This window comes from Leopardus geoffroyi, chromosome E1, assembly GCF_018350155.1.
Source record: "Leopardus geoffroyi isolate Oge1 chromosome E1, O.geoffroyi_Oge1_pat1.0, whole genome shotgun sequence".
Lineage (NCBI taxonomy): Eukaryota > Metazoa > Chordata > Mammalia > Carnivora > Felidae > Leopardus > Leopardus geoffroyi.
Genome location: NC_059330.1, coordinates 45,749,538 through 45,776,895, shown reverse-complemented (window position 1 = coordinate 45,776,895; position 27,358 = coordinate 45,749,538). Strand labels below are relative to the sequence as shown.

The 27,358-nt window shown below is 36.9% G+C and overlaps 1 protein-coding gene across 7 annotated transcripts in view; it reads right to left on the bottom strand.

Moving 5' to 3' along the window:
* The window catches only part of TANC2 (tetratricopeptide repeat, ankyrin repeat and coiled-coil containing 2), a 325,771-nt gene that overhangs the window by 223,964 nt on the left and 74,449 nt on the right, over window positions 1-27,358 (bottom strand). For 4 of the 7 annotated variants that reach the window (XM_045489387.1, XM_045489388.1, XM_045489389.1 and 1 more), the window contains one exon: window positions 1,699-1,881. In XM_045489387.1, coding sequence (XP_045345343.1) covers window positions 1,699-1,881 — 183 coding nt within the window. The remainder of the gene's footprint in view (window positions 1-1,698; window positions 1,882-27,358) is intronic. The other 3 variants (XM_045489390.1, XM_045489392.1, XM_045489393.1) reach the window with 1 other exon arrangement.

Below are 27,358 nucleotides of genomic sequence, written 5' to 3'. Positions count from 1 at the left end.
TGCTTTACTTGGTAGAAAATTGGCCACAGAAAAATTTTCATGGCACCCTCTTTCAGGAGACAGATTTCTTTCATTCAGAAGTTTTAAAATGCATTCTCAATCTTTAAATTCTTAGGCCTTTGACAAACTCTTCAGAAAAATAAAACTATTTGAGAGTATTCCAAAATACTTCAAATGTTAAAAAATTAAAACTGAATAGGTCATACGTGTAATTAACCAAATATGATTCTTGTCACTGCTTCCCTGTCTCACTTCTGATATCAGGCATGTAATTGACTTTGTTATTAAATGTATTTATCTTTTAATAAAGTTTGCTTATTTAAGTTGAAGTCTAAATTGGGACAGGAAAATGGGATAGGAAAGTGTTATCTCCGAAACATCAGGCAATTCAGTTCACTTCTGTTAGGAAACGGAATTTCTTTTGCTATCTCTTCTCATGTGTAGTAAATGAAGCACATCACTTGATAGCCATCTCATATATGGTTATTTGTATTTTCAGTTATCAGTAACACCTTAAACTGCAAGAAAAGGGCAATTTCTAAGCAAAGAAATTTTATTAAGGCCCATGCACCTAAAATCTATCCTATTTTTACATATCAGAAGGGAATAAGTATTTCAGTAAAATGTTACTAAACTATTTTACAGATTGTTATCTAATCAAAGTAGACTTTGATTCAGTTATTTGAAGAAGCCTAAAAAAACAGTAAACAATATAAAGGGCACGACTTATGCTTTGTGGAACTAAAGAATAAAAAATACTATTATTTTCATGAAAATTATAAACATTATAAAATTTTCATTCAAAATAGATGTAAGAGTCCCAAGATTCCATTTTCCCCTCTTTGTTCCTATTTTCTTTTGAATTGTCATATGATAATCAAACCTCCCCACTGTCTAACTTAATGCCAGACACGTAAGAAGTAGTTAATGTATCTATTGGGAATGACTTAATTTCTTGCCTCTAATCACTCATAACCCATCAACTTACTAACACAAGATATATATTGATAATGTTAAACTTAAGAAAATGACCCAGGCTTGCATATTTTCACATGTAAGTATCGTCCAACAGAGTAAAATTTCTTCTCTGAAAAAGCTTAAAAGGACAAAACTTCATTTAATAAGGACACAGTTTCACACCTAATAGCTTGATCTGAATGGGTAATATGTATTTTGAGACCATATTTAAGTCAATGCAATCCACAAGTTATGAATCATGGTAAATATCCTAAGAAGTTGCAGGAATGTACAATGGAGAGGAAAATATCTAAATCAAACTTTTAGAAATAGACGTGAAATATACAGATTAGGATTTCAAACAAAAACCATGACTGAGGTACCTTTGCTAACTATGAAGCTCTTATTATCCTAAAATTACAATATCCCCATCTGTTAATCTGACATGAACAAGCTGATAAATGAAATCAGAACAACAGTGTATTCTGGCAAAACTAGAAGTTTCCTGAAAGCCTAGAAAAATATGTCCACAACAGATGGATCACTTAGAAAATAAATACATCAATCTGTCAAACTGAGTACTATTCTAATTCCCTAAATTAAAATCAGTAGGAGTTCCAATTTCCAAGAGTCTGTGACATTAGGAAGGCCAAAAAGGAAAAACCTAAAGATGCACATAAACATATCTGATATGACCTAAAGTGTCCTGTTAAACATACTAAATTTAGGTAAAGTCCTTACCAGTTAACTTCTTCACAGGTTGGAGCCGAACACTGATAGACTGATGTGTGAGTAAGGGGGAGGATGGAAGAGAGCGAGACATGCCCTCCATAATCCGAATGTGCTGCATACCTTCACTCACTGGAAGTGGTGGGACGGCGTAGTCTGGCTCAAAAGCACAGTCGCTTTCTGTGGAGATGCCACCTGTTGAGATAGAAAAGGATGAAACAAAGGAGCTGATAAGAAAAGATTCTTCCCGGGGCGCCTGGGTGGCTCAGTTGGTTAAGCGTCCGACTTCAGCTCAGGTCACGATCTTACCGTCTGTGAGTTCGAGCCCCGCGTCGGCTCTGGGCTGATGGCTCAGAGCCTGGAGCCTGCTTCCGATTCTGTGTCTCCCTCTCTCTCTGACCCTCCCCCGTTCATGCTCTGTCTCTCTCTGTCTCAAAAATAAATAAACTTAAGAAAAAAAAAATTTTTTAGAAAAGATTCTTCCTTCTCTATTAAAATTTATCTTTTAAGATGATTCAGAACAGCATATACCCACATTGATTCTCACTGTGAAAAGCGAAATAAGGTATTCTCAACACCTACGTTCACTTGTATACTTACTGGACACTTAACTCCAGGTGTAGCACTAGGAGATTAAACATGGGAAAAACAGCGTTCCTCTTTGTAAAGGGCTTCACTGTCTCATGAGTGATACAGTCACATAAAAAAATAGTGATGGTACAATTCAGTAAGTGTTACAATTGGAGCACTTTTTTTCCCAGTTAACTTCCTGATAAGACACATGAAAGAAAATATTCACCTGATGATATTCACCTTGATGATCCAATATGTGCAAAAGCTAGTAGGAACACTGTAATTCTATTTCTTACCCCCTTCTCCAAAAAAGTATGTGAAAATACAAGTGGGTAAGGCTGACATTGTTTTATGGTGATTTTTGAATCTGCCTTAGTATTTTAAAAAGATTAAGTTATTGGCTGTTCATTTCCACTTACATACTGTTGACTTTTGGTAATGGCAAATTACATACTTCAGACCAATGTTTCCTTAAGAAAAATCAGAACTATACATATGCTTTAAAATCTTCCTGAAGGCACTGAAGAGTTAATAGTATGATGAAGGATTACAAAAATAAGACTGAAGCCTGGCATTAGGGGCTACTTTTTACTTAGTGACATCTGAGAGACTAAGAAGCTACTGACAGGTTTAAAGAGCTGGAAGGACAAATATTGGAATGCAGGGGAAACCAAGATGCAGAGGGGAAGCTGGTAAAGCTCCAACACTTTTGTTTGGAAGCCCAAAGGGCTATGCTCTAAGAGTAAGTAAGAACCAAAGCTAGATTGGCCTTTTACAGGAAAAAAAGCTCAGCTCCAAATGTCTACCACAAAATTAAATTAAGACAATCTTGGATTGCTAATGCCTGCCAAAAACTAACAGAAATCTTCTTAGAGGGAGAAAACATCGTCATAGGTCTCAAATTACTCCCACAGTTTTTCATATACAGTATCTGGCCCTTAATTAACAATAACAAAGAGATAAAACAATATGAAAAAAGTAAACAAGAAAGACCACTCAAAAGAAATAGTCTCACAATATGGGGCAATAGGGCACAGAATTTAAAGTAGTATACGTAACATCAAAAAGATTAAAATAGTTTGAAATAAATTTAACCAAGAAAGTGAAGGATCAGCACAATGAAAACTGTAAGACATTGATGGAAGAAACTGAAGAAGAGTAAGTGGAAAGTTATCCCAAGTTCATGGACTGAAAGAATTAATATTAGTAAAATGTCCATATGACCCAAAGCCATCCATAGGTTCAATACAATCCCTATCAAGATCCCAATAGCATTTTTTTTATAGAAGTAGAAAAGAGCAATTCTAAAATTTATATGAAACCACTAAGGACCCTAAATTAGCATAGCACTTCTGAGAAAGAACAAAGTGAGAAGCATCACACTTCCTGATTTCATAGTATATTACAAGGTGATAGTAATCAAAACAATTTGATGCTAGCATAAAAACAGACACACAGACCAAGAGAACAGAATAGAAAGCCTAGAAATAAACCCTTGCATATATGGTCAACTAATCTTCGACAAGTGCACCAAGAATATGTAACGGGGAAATGATGGTCTCTTCAATGAATAGGGCCAGGAAAACTGAACAGTCACATGCAAAAGAATGAAATTGGATCCTTATCTTACACTGCATACAAAAATCAACTGAAAAAATGGGTTAAAGATCGAAACATAAGATAATGGTACCATAAAATTCCTAGAAGAAAACATAGGAGAACAACTCCTTGAAATTGATCTTGGTGATGATTTTTTTGGATTTCATACCAAATACACAGGCAACAAAAGCAAAAATAAACAGGTGAGACTACATCAAACTACAAAGTTTCTACAGAGCAAATGAAACCATCAACAAACATGAAAAATCAATCCGTATGGAATTGGAGAAAATACTTGCAAACCATACATACTTAGGGGTTAATAGCCAAAGTATGTAAGAAACTCATACTCAATAGCAAAAAACCAAACAACCTAGTTATACAATGGGAAAAATACATAAATAAACATTTTCCAAAGTAATAACCAACAGGTATATGAAAAGGTGTTCAACGTCACTAAATATCAAAACCGCTATGAGATATCACCTTACACCTGTCAGGACAGCTATTATCAAAAAGTCAAAAGAAAACAAGCAGTGGTAATGATAGGGAGAAAAGACATCTCTTGTACACTGTTGGTGGCAATGTAAAACTGGCACAACCATTATGTAAAACATAACTACCATATGATCTAGCAATCCTATTTCTAAGTATATATCAAAAGGTAATAAAACTATCATCCCAAAGAGATACTTGCACTCCTATGCTCATTGCAGCATTATTCACAGTAGCCATGATTTGGAAAAACCTCAATGTCTGTCAACAGATGGATGAAGAAAATGTGATTTTATACACACACACGCACACGCACGCACACACACAGGCATGCACGCATGCACATGCATGAATGTTATTCATCCTTAAAAGAGAGGGAAATCCTGCTGCTTATAACAACATGAATGAATCTGGAAAACATTATGCTAAGTCAACTAAGCCAGACACAGAAAGACAAATACTGCATAATTTCACTTGTGTGCAGAATCTGAAAACTAAAATCAAACTCATAGTAAAGAGAGTAGAATGGTGGTTACCCCTAAGGGGATGGGGAAAAAAGAGAGATATCAGTCAAGGGTACAAATTTTCAGTTATTAGGTAAGTTCTGGAGATCTAATGTACACCATGATGACCATAGCTAATAATAATACACTGTATAGTTGAAATTTCCTAAGTAAGTAGATCTCAAGTGTTCTCACATACGTACAAGAAGAGTAATTGTGTGAGGTGATGGATATTGTCATGATAGCGGTAATGACTTCACAATGTATACATTTATTAAAATACCATATTATATACCTTAAATATATACAATTTGTACTTTGTATTTGTACAAGTACAAACCTGGGGGAAAAGAGTGGAAAATTAAAAAAACAAGCATGGTCTTACATGAAATGATGATAATGTGGCCTACACTGAGAAGTAAAATTAAATCAAGTGTTTCAAGGTTCCCAAATGTGTTATAGTTGTAATTTCATTATATGTAATTCCAACTATTTAAAAAAACTACTGTAGTATATCATGCATTATAATAACCAGTCTCTTGTTAATGGTCACTTATGTAGCTCTTTATACAGTATTTCTATAGATGATGCATATAGAATTACTGGGTCAAAGTGCTGAGAGTTTCTACTGAGAAATACTGACCAAATGCTGTATTAAAAGTCTGTGTCATGCTGCATGTATAAAAGGAGAGAGTAGTATGCTTAAGATTTGAACAAAACAAAAGTTTAGAATTTCAGCTAAGAATGAAAATTATGAAAATAAAAAGATGGACTGAAAAACAAATTAGATAGAGATGAAGAGATAATTAGTAAACTGGAAGGTAAAATGCTTGTGCATCAAAAGACACTGCAACAAGTGAGTGAAAAGGCAACACCTGGAATGGCAGAAAATATATGCAAATCATGTATCTGAAAAGGGTCCAGAATCCAGACTAAATAAAGAACTACAAGAATAACAAAATGACAATGCAACTTAAAAATAGGCAAAAGAAGAGGCGCCTGGGTGGCTCAGTCAGTTAAGCATTTGACTCTGTTTCGGTTCAGGTCATGATCTTAGGGTCATGGGATCGAGCCCCATATTGACTCTGCACTGGGCGTGGAGCCTATTTAGGATTCTCTCTCTCTCCTTGGTCTCTGTCCCTCCTGCCCCATCCCCCCTACCCCCCGCCAAAAAAAAAAAAAAAAAAGCCTTTAAAAATAGGCAAAAGACTTGAATAGACATTTCTCCAAAGAGAATATACAAATGGACAATAAGCACATGAAAAGTAAGTCAGCATCATTAATCAATACAGAAATGTAAATCAGGAGCACCTGGGTGGCTCAGTCAATTAAGCAGTTAAGCGTCTGACTTCAGCTCAGGTCATGATCTTTCAGTTTGTGGGTTCAAGCCCCACATCGGGCTCTGGGCTGACAGCTCGGAGCCTGGAGCCTGCTTGGATTCTGTGTCTCCCTGTCTCTCTGCTCCTCCTCTGTTCATGTTCTGACTCTCTCTCTCTTAAAAATAAACATTTAAAAAAATTTAAAAAAAAAGAAATGTAAATCAAAGCCATAATGATGTATCACTTTACACCCAGTAGAGTAGCTATTAAACACAAAAACAAGACCTAGACAACAAAAAAGTGTTGGTGAGGATGTAGAGAAATTAGTTAGAATTTTAGTACATTGATGGTGGGAATATAAGATGGTACAGCTGCTGGGTAAAAGAGTTTGGCTGTTCCTCAAAAAGTTAAAGAGTAACACAGTCATCTCACTTCTGTATATATACCCTAAAAGCAGTAAAAACAAGTTTTCAAGCAAAAAGATAAACATGAATGTTTATAGCAGCATTATTCACAAAAGCCAAAAAGTGGAAACAACTAAAATGTCACTAACTGGTGAATGGATAAACAAAATGTGGTATATTTATATAATCAAATATTATTTAGCAACAAAAAGAAGCCTGGCCTGATTCATGCTACAATACTGATAAAGCTTGAAAACATTACATTTTAGTGAAAAAGAAAACAGACACAAAAGGTCACATGCTGTAAGATTCCATTTATACGAAATGTTCGGAACAGGCAAATCCAGAGGGAAAAAAGTAGGCTATGTATGGTTGCCAGGGACTATAAGGAGGAAGGAATGGAGAGTGACTGCTTAATACATACAGGATTTCTTTTGGGGTGATGAATGTAATAATGGCTGTACGACACTGTAAAATGTATTAAAATCCAGGGAATTGTACATTTTTAAATGGTGAGTTTTACCTCAATAAAATAATTTTATGTATATATTTACCACTTATTCACATATTTATTCAAACCAGAAGCCATTGTTAATTTCTTCCTAACACACCCTTCACAACAAATGCAGATTATCAACATCAGATTTTAAATCAGCTATGATCTTTCCACTTCTCCTACCATTACTATAGTCCAGATTACTATTATTTTCCCCAAAACTTATATTGGTAGGAATATAGAGTCTATTCCTTATCCTTGGAGCTTAGAAAATTTTACCAAGATTTAACTTTTTTATTCTCATTACTCTCTGGGTCTTTTCTTTTACTATGTTGACTAATTCTTCTCTTCCAACCATTTTTTTCTCTCTCTGGAACTGTGGTCTGATGGATACTGTACCCCCTAAACATATTTTTTAAGTCTTTTTCTTTCATAGATTTTTAATCTTCGGGCGTTCGTGAGTAAGCTTGAGAATCGTTTATATGGAATTACAGTATTTTATAGGTTTACAAAGAGTCATGCCATTAATGTAATTCCCTAATTGAGGAATCCTTTTGTTGAGAAAAATCATCATTAGATATTTTTGAAAGCAATATATCTAGAAGAATATATTTGATTTAATGAAGCATCCCTCTTCACTTGAAATGTTCCAATATTAAAACTTGGCTGATAATTTTAGAATCTAATAATACTCCTTAAGGAATAATACTTCAATTAGTCCGGTCTGGATGTCCTAGTTTACTTTTCTGCTTAAAAATATTTTCCTCCATCTTCTCTGTCCTATAAATTGTGCTTGAACACATTGTAGCTATAGAGAAAAAACTAAAAATATATGTTTCAAGTAAAGAAAAGTACTGGTAAGCATTCACAGAATTTGACTGTATTAGTCAGTTTTTCTTGGGTAACTAGCAACCTTAAAATCTCAATAGTCTACAACATTTACTTTTCTCATGAATCTGCAGATTCAATGGGGGTCAACTGATTTAGGTTGGGCTATCAGGTTCAGAACTACTCTAATGGGTCTTCAATACTGGGCCTAGTCATTGAAGAGGCAGTGAATATGTGAGGCTGCTCATCTCATGATAAATCACAAGAGTGTAGGAGGCCAAGTCAAACCAAAGGAGCATATTTAAGATCCCTATTCACTGACATTCCACTCAGCCCTAGTTCAACGGGAACTGAAAAGTTGCATAGCAAAAGGAATGAATTTTTTTTTAATTTTTTTTTTAATGTTTATTTATTTTTGAGACAGAGAGAGACAGAGCATGAACAGGGGAGGAGCAGAGAGAGAGGGAGACACAGAAGCAGGCTCCAGGCTCTGAGCTGTCAGCACAGAGCCCGACGCGGGGCTTGAACTCACGGACCGTGAGATCATGACCTGAGCTGAAGTCGGACGCTTAACCGACCAAGCCACCCAGGCACCCCAAAAGGAATGAATTTTATAACAGGTAGGAAGTGAAATTGGGAATCCTGTTTACCAATGACATTTACTGGTAGTATTCCAAATACTCATCTTCATTTTCTACCTTTCTTTTTCCTACCACTTTTCCTGCTTCAATCAACCAAATAAAGTTACTGAAATAATGTGATAGAACTGTGGCAGAATAAAATAAACTGCTAATTTGACAGAAAAAATTCAGTTATGCTAGACACCTGGTGATTAAATATTCAAAAGCTGAACTAAAAAAGCACTAGAATATCAAGTATACGGATACTAAGGAAATGTTAGAAGTAATTATAACTTAATAAAAATTTCAATCATCACTAAGTCTTATATTTAATACAGATGATTATTAGATATTAAAGTTCAAGTTAATAAATTCTTTAGACTAGGCCAATACTTATTCTAGAGAACAGCCTTCTAATTTTTCAAGTTACATGAATAACCACAAATCAAACATACATATCAAAAACCTCCAGCATGATACTTCATTGAACTATACACACGATTTGTGAATTTTTCAGTTTACATATTATATTTCAATAAAAGTTTATTTTTAGGGGCACTTGGGTGGCTCAGTCGATTAAGTGTCTGACTCTTCATTTTGGCTCAGGTTGATCTCATGGTTTGTGAGATCAAGCTCCGCGTCAGGCTCTGCACTAACAGCACAGAGCCTGCTTGGGATTCTCTCTCTCCCTCTCTCTCTGCCCCTCCCATTCTCATTCTCTCTCAAACTAAATAAATCAACTTAAAAAAAAGAAGTTTAAAGGTTTGTTTTTAAAAAGTACAAAGAGGGGCGCCTGGGTGGCGCAGTCGGTTGAGCGTCCGACTTCAGCCAGGTCACAATCTCGCGGTCCGTGAGTTCGAGCCCCGCGTCAGGCTCTGGGCTGATGACTCGGAGCCTGGAGCCTGTTTCCGATTCTGTGTCTCCCTCTCTCTCTGCCCCTCCCCCATTCATGCTCTGTCTCTCTCTGTCCCAAAAATAAATAAACGTTGAAAAAAAAAAATTAAAAAAAAAATAAAAAAAAATAAAAAGTACACAGAAAAACAAAACAAAACATAGCATGGTAATAAACTAGCCCTTAAAGTCAAAGGGCTTGTACGTATTTCAAGAACATAGGTGTTTGCCTAAATTACTCCAAACATCCTTTTAACTCAAGGCTTTTATCATTCTGTAACTTGGCAATATTTTCACAACAGATCCATATTATTAGGCAGGAAATAGGCATAAAGAAGTATAATAACTAGTACAGGATCATGTAGTCAGACACCAAAAGCTTCTAGAATAAAACAAGTGGGTTTAGGCAAACTCAAAGATTAAAGAGTCAATATATACAAAAATCAAGTGTCTTTGTACATACTAGCAACAAGAACTTGGAAAACAAACATTTTAAAAACCATACCACCCAAATAGCACCATTAGAAACATGAAATTAGGGGTGCCTGGGTGGCTCAGTCAGTTGAGCATCTGACTTTGGCTCAGGTCATGATCTTGCTGTTCCTGAGTTCAAGCTGCACATCGGGCACTGTGCTGACAGCTCAGAGCCTGAAGTCTGTTTCAGATTCTGTGTCTCCCTCTCTCTGCCCCTCCCCCACCCGTTCTCTCTCTCTCTCAAAAATAAATAAACATTATAAAAAATTTTAATAATTAAAAAAGAGGGGCGCCTGGGTGGCTCAGTTGGTTAAGGGTCCAATTTCAGCTCAGGTCATGATCTCACGGTTTGTGAGTTCGAGCCCCGCATCAGGCTCTGTGCTGACAGCTCAGAGCCTCAAGCCTGCTTGCAAATCTGTGTTTCCCTCTCCCACTTGCACTCTGTCTCTGTCTCTGTCTCAAAAATAAATAAACATTCAAAAAAAAAAAACCATGAAGTTAATCAGGAATAAATCTAACAAAATAATATAATAATATTTGTATGCTAAAAACTATAAAACACTGATGAAAAAATCAAAGATCTAAATGGAGAGATATAATGTGTTCATGGATCTGAAGGTTCCCATCATTATGTCAATTCTCCTCAAAGTGAGAAAGAATGAAATATGGCCTTTTGTAGCAATGTGGATGGAACTGGAGAGTGTTATGCTAAGTGAAATAAGTCATACAGAGAAAGACAGATACTATGTTTTCACTCTTACCTGGATCCTGAGAAACTTAACAGAAGACCATGGGGAGGGGAAGGGAAAAAAAAAGTTAGAGAGGGAGGGAGCCAAACCATAAGAGACTCTTAAAAACTGAGAATAAACTGAGGGTTGATGGGGGGTGGAAGGGAGGGGAAAGTGAGTGATGGGCATTGAGGAGGGCACCTGTTGGGATGAGCACTGGGTGTTGTATGGAAACCAATTTGACAATAAATTGCATATTAAAAAAATAATAAAAAAATAAAACAATTTCAATGAAAATCCATCAAGTAGTATTTTAGTAGAAATCAACAAGCTGATTTTATTTATTTTTAACTTTATTTATTTGTTTAAAGATTTTATTTTTAAGTAATGTCTACACCCAACAGGATCCTCAAGCTCACAACCCCAAGATCAACGGTCACCTGCTCTACTAGCCTGAGCTAGCCAGGCACCCCTGATTTTAAACTTTGTATGTAAAAATTAAAAAATAAAAAAGACAGACAAAACAATTTTGAGTAGAGAAAAGCAAACTCTGAAGTCTCACAGTCCCTAATTTCAAGACTAACTGTAAAGTGACAGTAATCCAGTGAGTATGTGGTACTGGCCAAAGAATGTACACAAAATCAACAGTACAGACTACAGGGTCCCAAAAAAGACTCACACAGATATAGTCAAGTAATTTTTTTAATGTTTATTTATTTATCTTGAAAGAGAGAATCCTAAGTAGGCTCTGCACTGTCAGTGCAGAGCCCAATGCCACCCTCAGTCTTACGACAATGAGATCATGACTTGAGCCAAAATCAAGACTCAGATGCTTAACCAACTGAGCCACTCAGGCACTCCTAGTCAAATTTTTGACAAAGGTGTACAGGCAATCCAGTGTTTAAGGATAATCTTTTCAACAAATAGTTTTAGAACAAGTGGATACTCATATGCAAAAACAAATCTTGACCTAAACCTTCACCACATACAAAAATCAAGTTGAAATAAATCATAGACCTTAATGTAAAACCCAAAACTATAAAACTTTTAGAATAAAACCTGGTGAACTTGTGTCAGGCAAAGATTTATTACAGTGGACCCAAAAAAGATGAACTATAAAAAGTGGTAAGTTGGAACTCATAAATGTTTAAAATATCTACTCTTCAAAAGGCACTTAGAAAATTAAAAACCCAGTACCAACTGAGAGAATACATTTGCAAAACACATATATGATGAAGGACTGGTTTTAGAATATAGGTAGAAGTCTTTTAACTCAATAACAAGAAACAACTCCAATTCAAAAAAAAATTGGCAAAAGATCTAAACAGACACTTCATTAAGAGATATAGATGTCTGGGGGTGCCTGGGTGGCGCAGTCGGTTAAGCGTCCGACTTCAGCCAGGTCACGATCTCGCGGTCCGTGAGTTCGAGCCCTGCGTCGGGCTCTGGGCTGATGGCTCAGAGCCTGGAGCCTGTTTCCGATTCTGTGTCTCCCTCTCTCTCTGCCCCTCCCCCATTCATCTCTGTCTCTCTCTGTCCCAAAAATGAATAAACGTTGAAAAAAAAAAAAAAAAAAAAGAGAGATATAGATGTCTGACACACACATGAAAAGATGCTCAACGTCACTGATCACCAGGGAAATGCAAATCAGGGGATGTCACTACACATCTCGTGAAATGGCTAAAATTAAAAAACAAAATGCTGACAAACCAAGTGCTGGGAAGAACGAACTCAAAATCTTATATACCGCTAGTGAGAATACAAAATGGTATACAACACTAGGTTGTTGGTAGTTTAAATATAAATTTGGTAGTTTAAATATAAACTTAACATACAACTCAGGAATCCAATACCTAGAAATCTACCCAGAAGAAATGAAGACACATTGACCCCCCACCACCCTCACCACAAACACACAATTAGATTTATTCATAATCTCCAAAAATGGGAAACTATCCAAATGTCCATCAACTGGTGAATAGATCAACAAAATTGTAGGATATACATATAATGGAACGTTACTCAGCAATAAAACAGAATAAACTACTCACATATACAAAAATACAAAAAAAAAAAGAAAAAAATAGATGAAACTCAAATGCATTAAAGCATAAGAAGCCACAGTCAAAAGGCTACATACTATATGGTTTCATCTATAGAATTAAGTATACTGTAGTAACAGAATACAGATCAAAGAGTTGGCAGGGATTGGGGTGGGGGAAAGGGACTGACCGATTATAAAAGGGTATGTTGAAACTTTTACATAATGATGGAAATGATCTATTTGATCTTAGTGATAGTTACATGACCATATATGTTTGCAAAATTTCTTGGTACTATATATTTAAGAGGCATAAATTTTACCATATATAAATTAAACTTCAATAAGCTGACTTTAAAAAACCCTACAATACTTTGTGATAATATATTGACTGTATAGTTATGATTTGTAAACTTTTCTGATTGCATATTTTATTTCACTAAGGACTATCTTATAAACATTTTTTTTAATGTTTGTTTATTTTTGAGAGAAAGAGAGACAGAGTGCAAGTGGGAGAGGGGCAGACAGAGAGGGAGACAAAGAATCAGAAGCAGGCTCCAGGCTCCGAGCTGTCAGCACAGTGTCCAATACGGGCCTCAAACTCATGAACTGTGAGATCATGACCTAAGCCAAAGTTGGATGCTCAACCAACTGAGCCACCCAGGCGTGCCACTAAAGACTATTTTTTTAAGTATATAGAAAAAATAAGAGCATAGGTGATAAACTGGCCCCTACAACAAGTGTAGGCATGTGAAACATGACATACTTAATGCATAATTTGTCAAAGTGCTTTCATATATTTCTAAAGCAAAGGGATTTGGCCTAAATTTTTCCTAATAATTTAAACCTTGGCAAGGTTTAAAGCAAGATTTTTATCACTCTGAGTCTGCAACATTCTCACAAGTTCCTGTATTAATCACAAACAAGGCAGAGGAAGTTTAATAGCTAATACAGGATCACATAGTCAGTACCAGAAGACAATTAGAACTGAAAATCCTTACCATATTCTTTAAGGCCCCTACAACCTGGCCCCAAGTACTTAATTCTCTGATGCCATCATTTTTCACTTTTCCCCTCAATTCAAAATGCTTCCATCACATCTGCCTTTCTTCCAGTTCCTTGATCTGGCCAAATTTATTCTCAACTTCAGGCTTTTGTCTTCTTCTGCCTAAAATGCTTAGTCCAGGTACCCCTGCAAAGCTGGCTTTCCTCTGTCTTAAAAGGTTCTGGCTCAAATGTTCCCTCCTCAGAGAGGCCTACCAGGACTAACCTAAAGTTACCATTCACTCTTTTCCCCACTTCTCATTCTCTGTCACCCAATCCTATTTTATTTTCTTGATGGCACTAATCACAACCTGAAATTACCTGGTTCTTTTATTTGTCTCGCTTCTCTACAATGAAAGCTCATAACAGTAGAAACGTTCTCTGGTTTATTTATTGCTCCTGCCCCTTGGCATAATTGAGACTTGGATACTGGGGTAGCCCTTGGTTGGGCAGAGGTGGCAGAGCTGACTCAGGCTCCCAATCTTCTTTGGGGGTGTGGCTCTGGACTTTCCATCTGCCTGGAATGCTCTGCCCTATGGTCTTTTTTCAGTGTTTTCTTACCATCCTGATCTTAGTACAGAAAGAACATCTCTCCTTACAGAGGCTTTAATGCACTGGCTAGGATCTCTAGGCACAGTTGAAGAAAAGAAGTGATAGGAGATATCAGAGAGGGAACGCTTTCAGCTTTTCACTACACTGTCTGCATAAATGAGATGCAAATAAAAGGGAATCTTAATGAAATAAACTGTATGAATGTAATCTACGTGGAAAAGACTTCAGAAGGAGCACTAATCTTATTTTGCAGGAGAAATCATAAAGGAGAAACAAATCACAAATGTAAGAATTCTAAGAAAGCCTTTAGTAACCATTATACTCTTCAGAGACATGGGGGAATTAAAATGAAGAGAAACCCTTCAAATAATTTCAGAGCAGGAAAGCGTCCAGTGTGTAGTCATCCCCCAAATATACATGAGATTTTACTGGAGACAAACTTTATTAATGTAAACAGTGTGGAAAATTCTTCAGAAACATCTCTAGACTTGTGATGCACAAGAGAATACACATTGGGCAGAAACTCCATGAACACAAAGACTATGAGAAAACCTTCAACAGGATCACTCATTTTACTTCTTACCAAAGCATCCACGCTGGGGAGAAACTCTATAAGCACAAACGACTGAGAAAAAGCTTTCAGTAGAAACAGTAAGCTCACAATGCCTATGTGAACACACCCAGGGAGGAAACACAATGACTGTGATGAATTCAGGAAAGCTTTCTACAGAAACTTTAAACTTACCCAACACATATAAATACATCCTGGGAAGAAAGTCAACGAATGCTATGACTGTGAAAATGTTTTCAGAAGTCACTCATCCCATGGGAAAAATGTGAACACACTTACAGAAGAGAAGGCTTATACATATAATGAATGTAGGAAAGGCTTCAATGATCCCTCTTGCCTTTAAAGACATAATTCATACTGGAAAGAAATCCATGAATATATACCATGTAGGAAAGCCTTCAGCCCAAAATTTTCTCTTGTTCTACAAAAGAGAATACAAGGAAATAAATCATATGAGTGTTTTACAAGTATCAGTATGATTACATATTTGAAAAACATGATTATGTTCCAGTTCCAGGAAAGATGGAATAAGCATATTCCACCTTTACTCTCCCATTGAATGCCAAGTTTAAACCCTTGAAAGAATGCAGAGAGCTCATTTCCAGCTTCCTAACAGGGAGGGGGAAAAACAACAACTGAGAAGCACTGGTGAAGTTCAGGGTATATGGGCACACAGGCTTATTGACCTAATTCTAGGTCTACAGAGCACCTTCCCCTCCCTGACACATTACAATGACATTACTATTTACCACAGTTTATTTTATGCAGTATGTCGTGCCTACTTTTCAGCAGAAACTTATAAGGCATACTAAAAGGCAAAAACATACAATTTGAAGAGACAGAACATGCATCAGAACCAGACACAGGTATGGCAGGGATGTTGGAATTATCAGACTATGAATTTTAAAAATGAAATACTTAGATACAACTCTAACAACATATGTACAAGAACTATATAAGGGAAACTACAAGACTCTGAAGAAAATAATCAAAGATCTAAATAGATGGAAAGATATTCCATGTTCATGGATAGGAAGAATCAATATTGCCAAAATGTCACTTTTTCCCAAATTGATCTGACAGAATCAATGTCATCCCAATAAAATCCCAGGAAGTTACTTTGCTGATATTGACAAACTGCAGCTAAAGTTTATTTGAAATGGCAAAAGACCCAAAAAGTCAACTCAATATTTGAAGGAGAAGAACAAAGCCAGGGAACAGACACTGAACTTCAAAATTTCCTATAAAGCTATTAGGAATCAAGGCAGTGTCATAGTGGTGAAAGAACAAATAGATCAATGTAAGAAAATGGAGAATCCAGAAACAGACTCACATAACTATAGTCAACTGGTCATTGACAAAGGAGTAAAGGCAGCATTGGAGAAAAGACAGTATTTTCAACAAATGGTACTAGGAGGACTGGACATCCACATTCAAAAAAATGAACCTAGACACAGACCTTACACCCTTCACAAAAGTCACTCAAAATAGATTATATACCTAAATATATACCTAAATATAAATGCAAAACTATAAAACTCCTAGAGGATAACACAGGAGAAAATCTAGATGACCCTGGGTATGGCAGTGACTTTTCAGATACAACCCCAAAGGCATGATCCATAAAAGACATAATAAGCTAGACTCGTTAAAATTTAAAACTTTGGCTCTGGTGGGGCACCAGGGTGGCTCAGGCAGTTGAGCACCTGATTCTGCAAAAGACAAATGTAATACAGGACCGTTATCTAAAATATACAAGCTCAAAAACAAGAATATGGAAACCACAGTTAAAAAAAAAAAAAAAAGATCTGAACAGGCATCTCACTGAAGAATAGATGAAGAATATCTGGCAAAGAAACACATGAAAAGATGTTCAACATTATATGTCATTAAAGAATTACAAATTAAACCACCACACACCTATTAATATGGCCAAAATCCAAAACACTACAACACCAAATGCTGACATGGATGTGGAGCAACAGGAACTCTCATTCACTGCTGGTGAGAATGCAAAATGGGAGAGCCACTTTGGAAGACAGTGTGGCAGTTTCTTACAAAACTAAACATACACAAATCTTCTGATTCAGCAATTGTGCTCCTTGGTACATACCCAAATGAGTCAAATATATATTCTCACAAAAACCTGTACATGGATGTTTACAGCAGCTTTATTCATAATTGTCAAAACTTGGAAACAACCAAGACATCCTTCAGTTTATGAATGGATAAATAAACTGTGGTAGATCCAGGCAATAGAATATCATTCAGTACCAAGAAGAAATGAGCTATCAAGTCATGAGAAGATACTGGGGCACCTTGAATGCACACTACTAAGTGAAAGAAGCTAACTGGAAAAGGGTACATACTATATGATTCTGACTTTTCCACTCAGGAAAAGGCAAAAGTATAGAAACGCTAAAAAGATTAGTGGTTTCCAGGGATTAGAGGGAGGGAGGGATGAACAGCTGGAGCATAGGGGATTTTTAGGGCAGTGAAACTATAATACTATAATGGTGGACACATGTTATAAAAATGTCAAAACCCATTGAATGTACAACATCAAGAGTAAACCCTACTGTAAACTATGGACTTTAGGTGATAATGATATATCAAGGTAGGTTCGTCTTTTAAAACAAATGTACCAATCTGGTGAGGGATGTTGATAATGGACAAGGCTATGTATATGTGAGTCCAAGAGGCATCTGGGAAACTTTCTACTCAGTTTTGGTGTGAACCTAAAACTACTCTAAAACATAAAATTTAGTTTTAGAGATTTTAAATGCACAAACATAAAAAACAAACATAAAGGTTGCATAGAATAGCTATCTGAGGACTCCGAAAATTAACAGTACCTGGCAGATTGGGAAAGGAGTACCAAGTATGAACTTTCATTGAAGTGGTGATGAGTTTACCATGTTTTTTTTCCTCAGGTACTGCCTGACCTGGACACTCAAAACTCAGAAGTGTATACATACCAGCTAAGAAAAAGCTCCAAGAAAATCCCTCCCTTGTTGGTGAGGAGCAGGAAAGAGGGCCTTTATTGGTCTCAGAAACCAGGGAAATCCCTTTTCGCCCTTATCTTCTATCCCAGTGTCCAGGCAATTCTATGTCAGAAGCAGCACACAGATGGTAGTAGTGAGTGGGCAGGTACCTAAAACCCTGGGAAAATGGAACCCTTTTCTCTGACCCCAAGAATTGTGATCCCAAGAGTATAATTTACCCCAAAGGGTAAATCATCCCTGCTTTCCTGCTCTCCCTCTGTCCTTTTATCACTTGATTTAGATATAAACAGTTACAGCAATCTAACAGCACAATGGAAAAAATTGAGTCTGTTTCTTAGCAAGAGTGCTGGGAAAGGAGGGAGCTGGAAATTGTAAGATTGGGGTGAGAAGGGATATCAAGAAAACAATCCCATCGAGTTGTGTATGAACTTCTGGACTCAGAGCTCTGTGTGCATGGATCTGACCCTAAAAGGCATACCATAGGCTTTGAGGCCAGAGCAACAAGATGTACCACTACAATGATCCCAGAATGGACATTGGGTCACATACATGGGACCTATCTAAATAGCACTGCAAATGCTTAGAAAACCAAACTGACAATGGGGCAGGTAGGGGGGCAGGTAGGAGGGCAGGTAGGAACCTGTGTCCTGAATATTTCCTGGCCATCTGGCCATTGACCACACAAAAAATCAACATTCTCCTTAGGATTTAAATAAAACCCATGGTATCATATATAATATTCAAAATGTTCAGAATATAATCCAAATTATATGTCATATGAAGAAACAGGAAAATCTCAACATGAGAAAAAAAAAGTTCATAAACAAAAGCATTCCTGATATTACACAGATGTTAAAATTAAAAAACACAGATGTTAGAATTAAATACCTTATGCAACTATTACAACAATGCTTCAATAAGTAAAGGCAAACATTCTTGAAATGAACAGAAAGATAGTCTCAAATCTGGTATATATTTTACACATGCAACACATCTCCCTTCAAAGCAGCCACACTTCAAGTATTCAATAGGCACATGTGGCCAATGACTACTGTACTGGATAGTGAAGTACTAGACCTATATCCAGAAATAAGTTTAATCCATCTCTAGAATATATGGTAAAAGTGATCCAATCACTAACACTGGAAAGATTCAAGGGTGATGACTCTTCCCACATCCCCATTCAACCTACCTATATGGTCTGTGCAGAAGACAGACAAATCTTGGAGAATACCAGTGTATTTCTATAACTTACTCAGGTTGTGACTCCCAATGCTACTACTATTCTAGATGTGGTTTTGTTGCTAAAGCAAATCAACATATCCCTGATATCTGGTTTGCAGTTCTTGACCAGAGAATGAGATAATCAGCAACAGGATGCATTCAGGTGTTAGAGTCAGCTATATATTTTCACTCTCCAACCTCCTATTAATTCTCCTAGTCTAGATAATAATCTTAACTATCCCTCCATTTCACAGGACACCTTTGCTGGTCTACTATACTGATAATTTCATGATGATTAAGCATGAACAGGAAGCAGCAACTGATCTCGATACTGTGGTAAAAACATGCATGCCAGAGAGTGGGAAATAAATCCCACAAAAATTCAGAGGTATTCCACACTGAAATTTCTATGAACCCTCTGGTCTCGAGCAATCCAAAATATCCTTTCCAAGGTGAAGAGGTTGTTGCATCTACTCTCTCTTACATCTGGGAAAGAGGTACAGTGCCTATGCCTCCTTGATTTTTTCAAGCAATCTGTACTTCATTTGGTTATGCTACTGTGAACCATTTACCAACACTGCTGGATGTGAGAGAGACCCAAACCAACAGGAGGCTGTGCAAATATGGGCTACTTCGCCTCTTGGGTTATATAACCCAACAGATCCAACGTTGCTTCAAGTATCTATGGTATATAGGGCTCTTACATTGTTATTGCAGAACTATTCAGGGAAGATCTCTAGTACTTTGTAAAAACAAACAAACAACAACAAAAACTATGCCATCCTATGTAAATACTACCCTTTATTGAAAACTAGCTTTTGGCTTACCATAGGACCTTAGAATGAATGCTCATGACCTTGGCAGCCCATCATGAACTAAGTACTGTTGAACCAACAAATCAATATGATTGGGTGTGTACTGCAGCACTGCAGCAAAAGGAAGAAATGTACACAAGATTAGGCTTGAGCAGGTCCTGTACACACAAATAATTTGCATGAGCAAGTAGCCCAGATGCCCAAAGTTCCTACTCTTGCTATAGCTTCTTTTTACTTAACCTAGTAAATTCTCTATGACCATCTCACTGGAAAAAAAAAATCAGGCATATTTACTGATAGCCCTGCATGATAACATGCAGACAACAACACTATAACCCCAATTTGTGGTAGTCTTGAAGGACGTTAGTGAAGGGAAACCATTCCAGTGGCAGAAATTTGAACAGGGTCCCTAGTTGTTCACTTTGCCTAGGAATAAAGATGACAGAGGAGCTATCCCATGCTGACTCAAGGAGAATGTTTAATGGATATTCAGAGATTTGAAAGGAGTAATTAGAAAACTAGTGACAAGGAAATCTGGGGATGAGGCATATGAACAGACCTCTTTTGAAAGGGCACAGAATAAATGAAGCAATTTATTGACTTTTTAATTTTTTTATGTTTATTTATTTTTGAGACAGAGACAGAGCATGAGCAGGGGAGGGGCAGAGAGAGAGGGAGACAAAGAATCAGAAGCAGGCTCCAGGCTCTGAGCTGTCGGCACAGAGCCCGACACAGGGCTTGAACTCACAAACTATGAGATCATGGCCTGAGCTGAACTCAGATACTTAACCGAATGAGCCACACAGGCGCCCCCAAAAAGAAGCAATTTATGTCCTATGTGAATGCTTACCAAAGAGCAAATTGCAGAGAAGATGCTGAACAACATAGCAGACCACATGACCTATTTGGAGGACTCAGCCAGTCTTTTTACACAGCCACTCTAGCCTTGTCCAAACAGCTTATTAACAAAGTGGCCATGGTAGCAGGGATGGAATTTATCATGGGCTCAGCAATATGGATTTCCACTCACTAAGGCCAATTTGCCCATAGCCACAGCAGAGTGTCCAATATGCCAACAGTCCATGCTTACACTGGGGATGAGGTAGGTGGATGCCCCCAATATATGGCACCATTCATGGGATGGTCAGCCAGTTATCTTTCTACTCATTTCTAGCCCCAGGTAATTTCCTCTTCCTTCTTAATAAATCAACCATGAATTTAAAATATTCTTTACAGTATGAAGGTTTTCAGGTAGTCTTAGTCTGCCCCCTTGTGGGAACCAGCTCTTTAATCTCTCACTGGGAATAAGACTAAATCCAACCTGTACCTCAAATAAAACAAAACAAAAAATGTACTCATTAATAACTTTATCCCAGGCTCTCCTAACAGGTTTCTTCTTCATCCTTTGTTATCCAATTTTGTATGGTCCTTCATTAAAGGTTATGAAGTTTTTCAAAGAGGTTTTACGATTTTCATTTGTCAGAAAAACTCTGATAAGTATATACATACACACGTATATGTATGTATATATATCAAAGTTTATTTATTTATTTAGAGAGCGAGCGAGTGTGAGTGGGGAGGGACAGAGAGAAAATCCCAAGCAAGCTCCACACTGCCATTGGGTAGCCCAATGCAGGGCTTGAACTCAAGAAACCATGAGATCATGACCTGAGGCCGAAATCAAGAGATGAATTCTTAACCGACTGAGCTTCCCAGGCACCCCACGAATATTTTAAGTCAAAATCTTTCTAGATGTTTGGAAAGATACCTTTCCCAACCTTTTTAGTTGCCATTCTTTTATTCCTTTTCTTTCATAAATATGGATAAGCAGGGAGAGGTTTCCACAAGACTTCTAGTGTTAACTAGGCCAATTATCAGAATGCAAAGTAGAATACTTAGTATGTTCTGACACAAAACGTATTTGGGGTTGCATATGCCAAGAGTTTGATATATTACTAGATGAATGAATATGAACCAGTTTGTAAATCTGAACAATATATATGAGGAAATGCTGAAATAAATTATAGATTACTTATGCTGTGAACCATTATACAGATTTTTAAAAGTTAGAAATTAAATATGTTACTGGAGGAATGGTCATGCTATCTTGTTAACTGGAAGAAAACAGAACTAAAATTGCACTTTATTTTTTAAAATCTTCAAATTTAATCTCTCTCTCTCTCTCTCTCTCTCTCTCTCTCTCTCTCTCTCTCTCACACACACACACACACACACACACATACACATACACATACACATACATACACACACACACACCTGCATATGCCAGTATGAGCTCAGGGAAAAAGCATGGCAGGATACAGACTGAATATGGTTAATATTGGTTACTTTAGGGTAGTGGAAGCTAAAGAAGCCTTAATGTGTTCTTTTAAAATATCTACCTTGTTGGTAAAAAGTAATTTTTTAATTAGTAAAATTATTATATCTCAAGTTAAGAAATATAAAGCATGGCTAAAATATGTAAACACATTCTGAACTATCCCTAGAACATCAAGATAGTAAGAAATTGTTGGAAAAAGGGCCAATTTCAAGTTTAATTTTATGGAAAAGAATATTACACAAAGATTAATCAGTATTTTAAGTTAAATCTCAGAAGAAATATAGGACTAGAAATAAAGATACTTCAGAGGGATTTATCATTTAAGGTCAGATCTTTTCTTCTGGATCTTATCCACCCACTAACAAACAAATTTGTATTTTATTTTTTTTAATGTTTATTTTGAGAAAGAGAAATCACGTGCATGCGCAAGTGGGGCAGGTACAGAGAGAGAGGGGGAGAGAGAAAATCCCAAGCAGGTTCCCTCCTGTCAGAGTGGAGCCCAACACGGGCTCTAACTCATGAACCATGAAATTGTGATGTGAGCTGAAATCAAGACTGGGACTCTTACTTAACCAATTGAGCCACGTGGGTGCCCTAAATTTGTATTTTAAATATCAGAACAGAAAGGTTCTAAGTACATGCTACCAACAAAGCGGATTGAAACTTCTGATATAGATTAGTACAATGTCTGAAATATTTTCCTATGGAAAATAATACCTACTTCATGGCATTATTCTGTAAATTAAATGAGGATTATGTGAGAGCACCTCATCCAGAGCCTGGCGCATAGGTATTATTAAAGTTTTATTTTCTTTATTCTCAAAGCAATCTATTTTGAAAGCTAAATGATTTTTTATCACAACGATAAACTATTAAAACAATAAAAAATCTTATTCTCTAGCAATGCTACTATACCAGATATACTCTTACAATGACACAAAAATGACACGCTAAATACTGAAATAATTTTCCTTATCATTTTATGTAATAAAACAATATTGGTTTAATAAAGCCAATGTTGGTTTCTTAATAAAGAAATCTCTGTAACTTACCAGACTGAAAAATAACTTGTGCATGTTTCAAGAGCAGGAACATCTCACTTATGCTAAATATTTTATATATTAGCAAGGAAAGAAGACATCACATTTGACAATTGAGTACATTATTCCTATAAATGCACCAGCATGTACTAATCAAAAAAAACTGGATACAGATAATGGGAATCAAGCAAAGCCAAACACTGTACAGTTTCCCAGTCTTCCAGCATGAACGGGTCATGAGCATTATTACATCGACACGCATTTTGTGTGATCACAGCCTGATGCCTGCATAGTACCATCCTTGCAAAAGTAAATAAAAATTGCGTTTCAACCATATCACATTGACTCATGCATTTATTTAATATTTAGAACCAAATAAGTTCTGTTATATATGTGGATGACCTCTAATGAAAAATCATTTGCTGCAGAAAATAGAGCCAGTACACCAAAACTACTTGTGATGAAGTAACACATGAAATACAGAACTGGAATTCATAGAACTGATGAGCTTCCTTGGTCAACTGAATGGCTTAAATACAAGATACTGGCACTGTGCTAGATGCAAAGATCCTATTGTTAGTGAACTCTTAAATTACTAGGAAAAATAGGGATGCATCAGACAAATAAGACTAAATACAACAAATAAGGAGCAAATGGGTGGCTCAGTTGGCTAAGCGTCCGACTAGTCATTTCCGCTCAGGTCATGATCTCATAGTTTGTGAGATTGAGCCCTACGGTGGGCTCCAATCTGACAGCAGGGAGCCTGCTTGGGATTCTCTCTTTCTGCTCCTTCCCTGCTCATGCTTTCCCTCTCTCTCTCAAAATAAATAAAAAAAAAAAAGACTAAATACAATAAATAATGTAATCCAATTATATACAATATGCTATACTGGAAAGGAGAAAATAACCACCCAACCTCAGAAGGCCTTAACTTAGAAGCTTAACTGGAACAATCAGTTTTAGAATCAAATTCCAAGGGCCTCATTTCACTAATCAATAGGTAGTTGGTAGTCTGATTACCCACATTTAAGAAATTTCTTACACTGCTTTACTTTATTAGTTAAGTAACAGAAGTGAACACTGAATCACTATGTGGCCTAGGCACATCCATATACCTTCCCAAGCACCCTAAGTGCTACTTGCTCATTCTTTTACTCAACAAATACTGACAAATTCATATAGGCAAGTGTTCTAGGGCAAGAATGGTGAACAAGATAAAGTCTCTGCTCAAATAAACCCTATTTTCTGGTAGTTGAGACAACAAAAAAACAAGTAAATAAATATTTTCAGGTAGTGATAAATACCACGAAGGTTAGGGCTACATATTTCATAGGATGGTCACAGAAGACCTCTTTGACCTAAGGAGAAATCTACAGCCTTTTATTCAAGAAAGAGCAAGTGTATAGGCCTAAATAGAAAATATTCAACATATTTAAGTAAAAAGGTCAGCAAAGAGGAAGCAAAATAAACTGTGGAAGGAGAGGGAGATCACAGAGTTAGAGTACTAAGAAAATGGCAATTCAAGTAGGGCCCCATAGGGAATAATAAAGCCTGGAGTTTATTCTGAATGTGATAGAAAGCTACTGAAGAATTTTATTTCAAGTCTGGGGAAATATATGATTTGATTTGTTTTATTAAGAGCACTATAGCTATCACATGGACAACAGACTACAGATCTACAGATTGGCAAGAATACAAATAAGACACTATTAAAGGAAAGAAATGATGGTAGTTCAGACTAAAATGGCAATAACTGAGGTGGTATGGAATGTCAAAAAGTATTTTAATGTTTTTTTTTTTAGAGAGAGAAAGTGCACGCGCAGGTGCGCACGCACACACACACACACACGAATGGGGGAGGGACAGAAGAAGCGGGGGAGGGAGGGAGGGAGAGAGAGAGAGACAGAGAGAGAGAGACAGAGAAAGAGTCAATCCTAAGCAGGTTCCAAGCTCAGCACAGAGCCCACTGCAGGGCTTGATCCCACAACCCTGGGATCACGACCTGAGCTGAAATCAAGAGTCATATGCTGAACAGACTGAGCTACCCAGGGACTCAGAATTTGTTTTTTTATTTTTTTAACATTTATTCATTTTTTTAAGAGACAAAGCATGAGTGGGGGAGGGGCAGAGAGAGAGGGAGACACAGAATCCAAAGCAAGCTCCAGGCTCTGAACTGATAGCACAGAGCCTTACACAGGGCTCGAACTCACAAACCATGAGATCATGACCTGAACCAAAGTTGGATGCTTAACTGAATGGGCCACCCAGGTGCCCCCAGGCACCCAGAATTTGTAAGAACAAATTCTTAAAGCATTATAAAATTTTTAAAAAGCCAATAATAGAGGAGAAATGTTAAGAAATCCATGGAAGACACAAACTAGATGCAACTGGAATGAGGAAATTATAGCCCAGAGCATGCGTAGGAGGATAACTGTGAAAGATGAGTGTTTCCAAGTCTGTTTTAAGCACAGAAGTGTGAGATGCAAGGAGCAGGAAGTGCCCAGGGGCAGCAATCTGAATGAGTGGAGTAGGATCGGATTCACTGCAAGTAGTCAGGCATCTACCATCTCCCACATTTGATAAGCAGAAGACATCACAGGTCTCTGTCCCTAAGCTAGAGCAGTGAGTGTGGTATGTGTGAGTCAGAATCCATTGCACCCGAGAGACAGATCAGAGGCCAAGCTAGTTAGTTAACACACAGGAGAGCTTATCATGCCTAAAGGATAAGATAGCTCACCAGACACCTTACATTACACGTCTGTTATTATCACTGGAGAAGAGACATTAAATAGAAACTGAATCCACAATCAGGCAGGGCAGATTATCAGGCATTATGTACCTATATAGGCATATCAGTTGTTTAAAGTTAGTGTATGTTATGAACAGACTGCCATCTGTTCTGGTTGATGTTTATGGCATGTTAATTGTTAAATAATTTGAGTATTACCCCTTCAGGCAAACACAAAATATAATCAAATGGAAGAGCTCTAGTTGTGCGGTAAGGTGGAATAAGCACACTCCACCTTAACTGAATCTAACTAAAATCCCTGTAAAGAAGATAGAATAGCTATCTGAAGACTCTGAAAAATAAAAAGTAGCAGGCAAATTGTGGAAGGAAACCAGAGTTTGAAGGACAATCAATTTGGTGGCACATTTCCCCTTGTTATTTTATGTCCCCAAACTCCCAGCCTGAATTCAAAGGAAATCCAAATCCAAATCCTGGAACAGCACAGCAGGGATGAAAGGAAAGATCCAAGACAAGTCTTCTCTTCCTGGTTAGACAGTATGAATGAAGGGGGTGAGGAGGGCTCCATATAGGACAGAGAGAGTGGGGAAAATCCTTTGGCTTTTTTCCCTTTTTCCCTTTTTCTTCTAGCTCTGACCCCTAGACAAACCTATTTCACTATTTACAGCTGTCACTGAATGGATACTTAAATCTCTGAAGGAGGGGAATCCTTTTTGACCAGAAGAACAGTGGTATGAGGAATAGGATAGAACAGAAAGGAGAAATAGATATATCTATACTTACAGTTTGAGATTTCAATATTCCTTTCCTAATAATTGAGAGAATGAGCAGACAGAAAATCAGCAAAGGTATAGAAGACATGAACAACACTATCAATTCAGCTTGACCAGATTGATATTTTATAGAAACTTCTACCCCAAAAGAGCATGATACACATTCTTTTCAAGTGCATACTGAACATAAGATCATTTCCTGGAACACAAAACAAGTTTCAATAAAAAGTGATTCAACTCACAGAAAGTGTGTTCTTTGATCACAATGAAATTAAATTAGAAATCAATAGAAGAAAGATATATGGAAAATTCTTGAATATTTGGAAATATAATAACACACTTCTAAATAATATTGGGTTAAAGAAGACAACACAAGGAAAATCAGACAGTATTTTGTAGTAAATGAAATCATACTCATCAAATCCTGTGAAATGCAGCTAAAGCAGTACATTGAGGGAAATTTATAGTACAAAAATTCCTGTACTAAAAAGAAAATTCCAATGACCTCAGCTTCTACCTTAGGAAATCAGAAAAAGAAAAAGAAATTACACCCAAAGCAGGAAGAAGAAAGGAAATAATAAAGAGCAAAG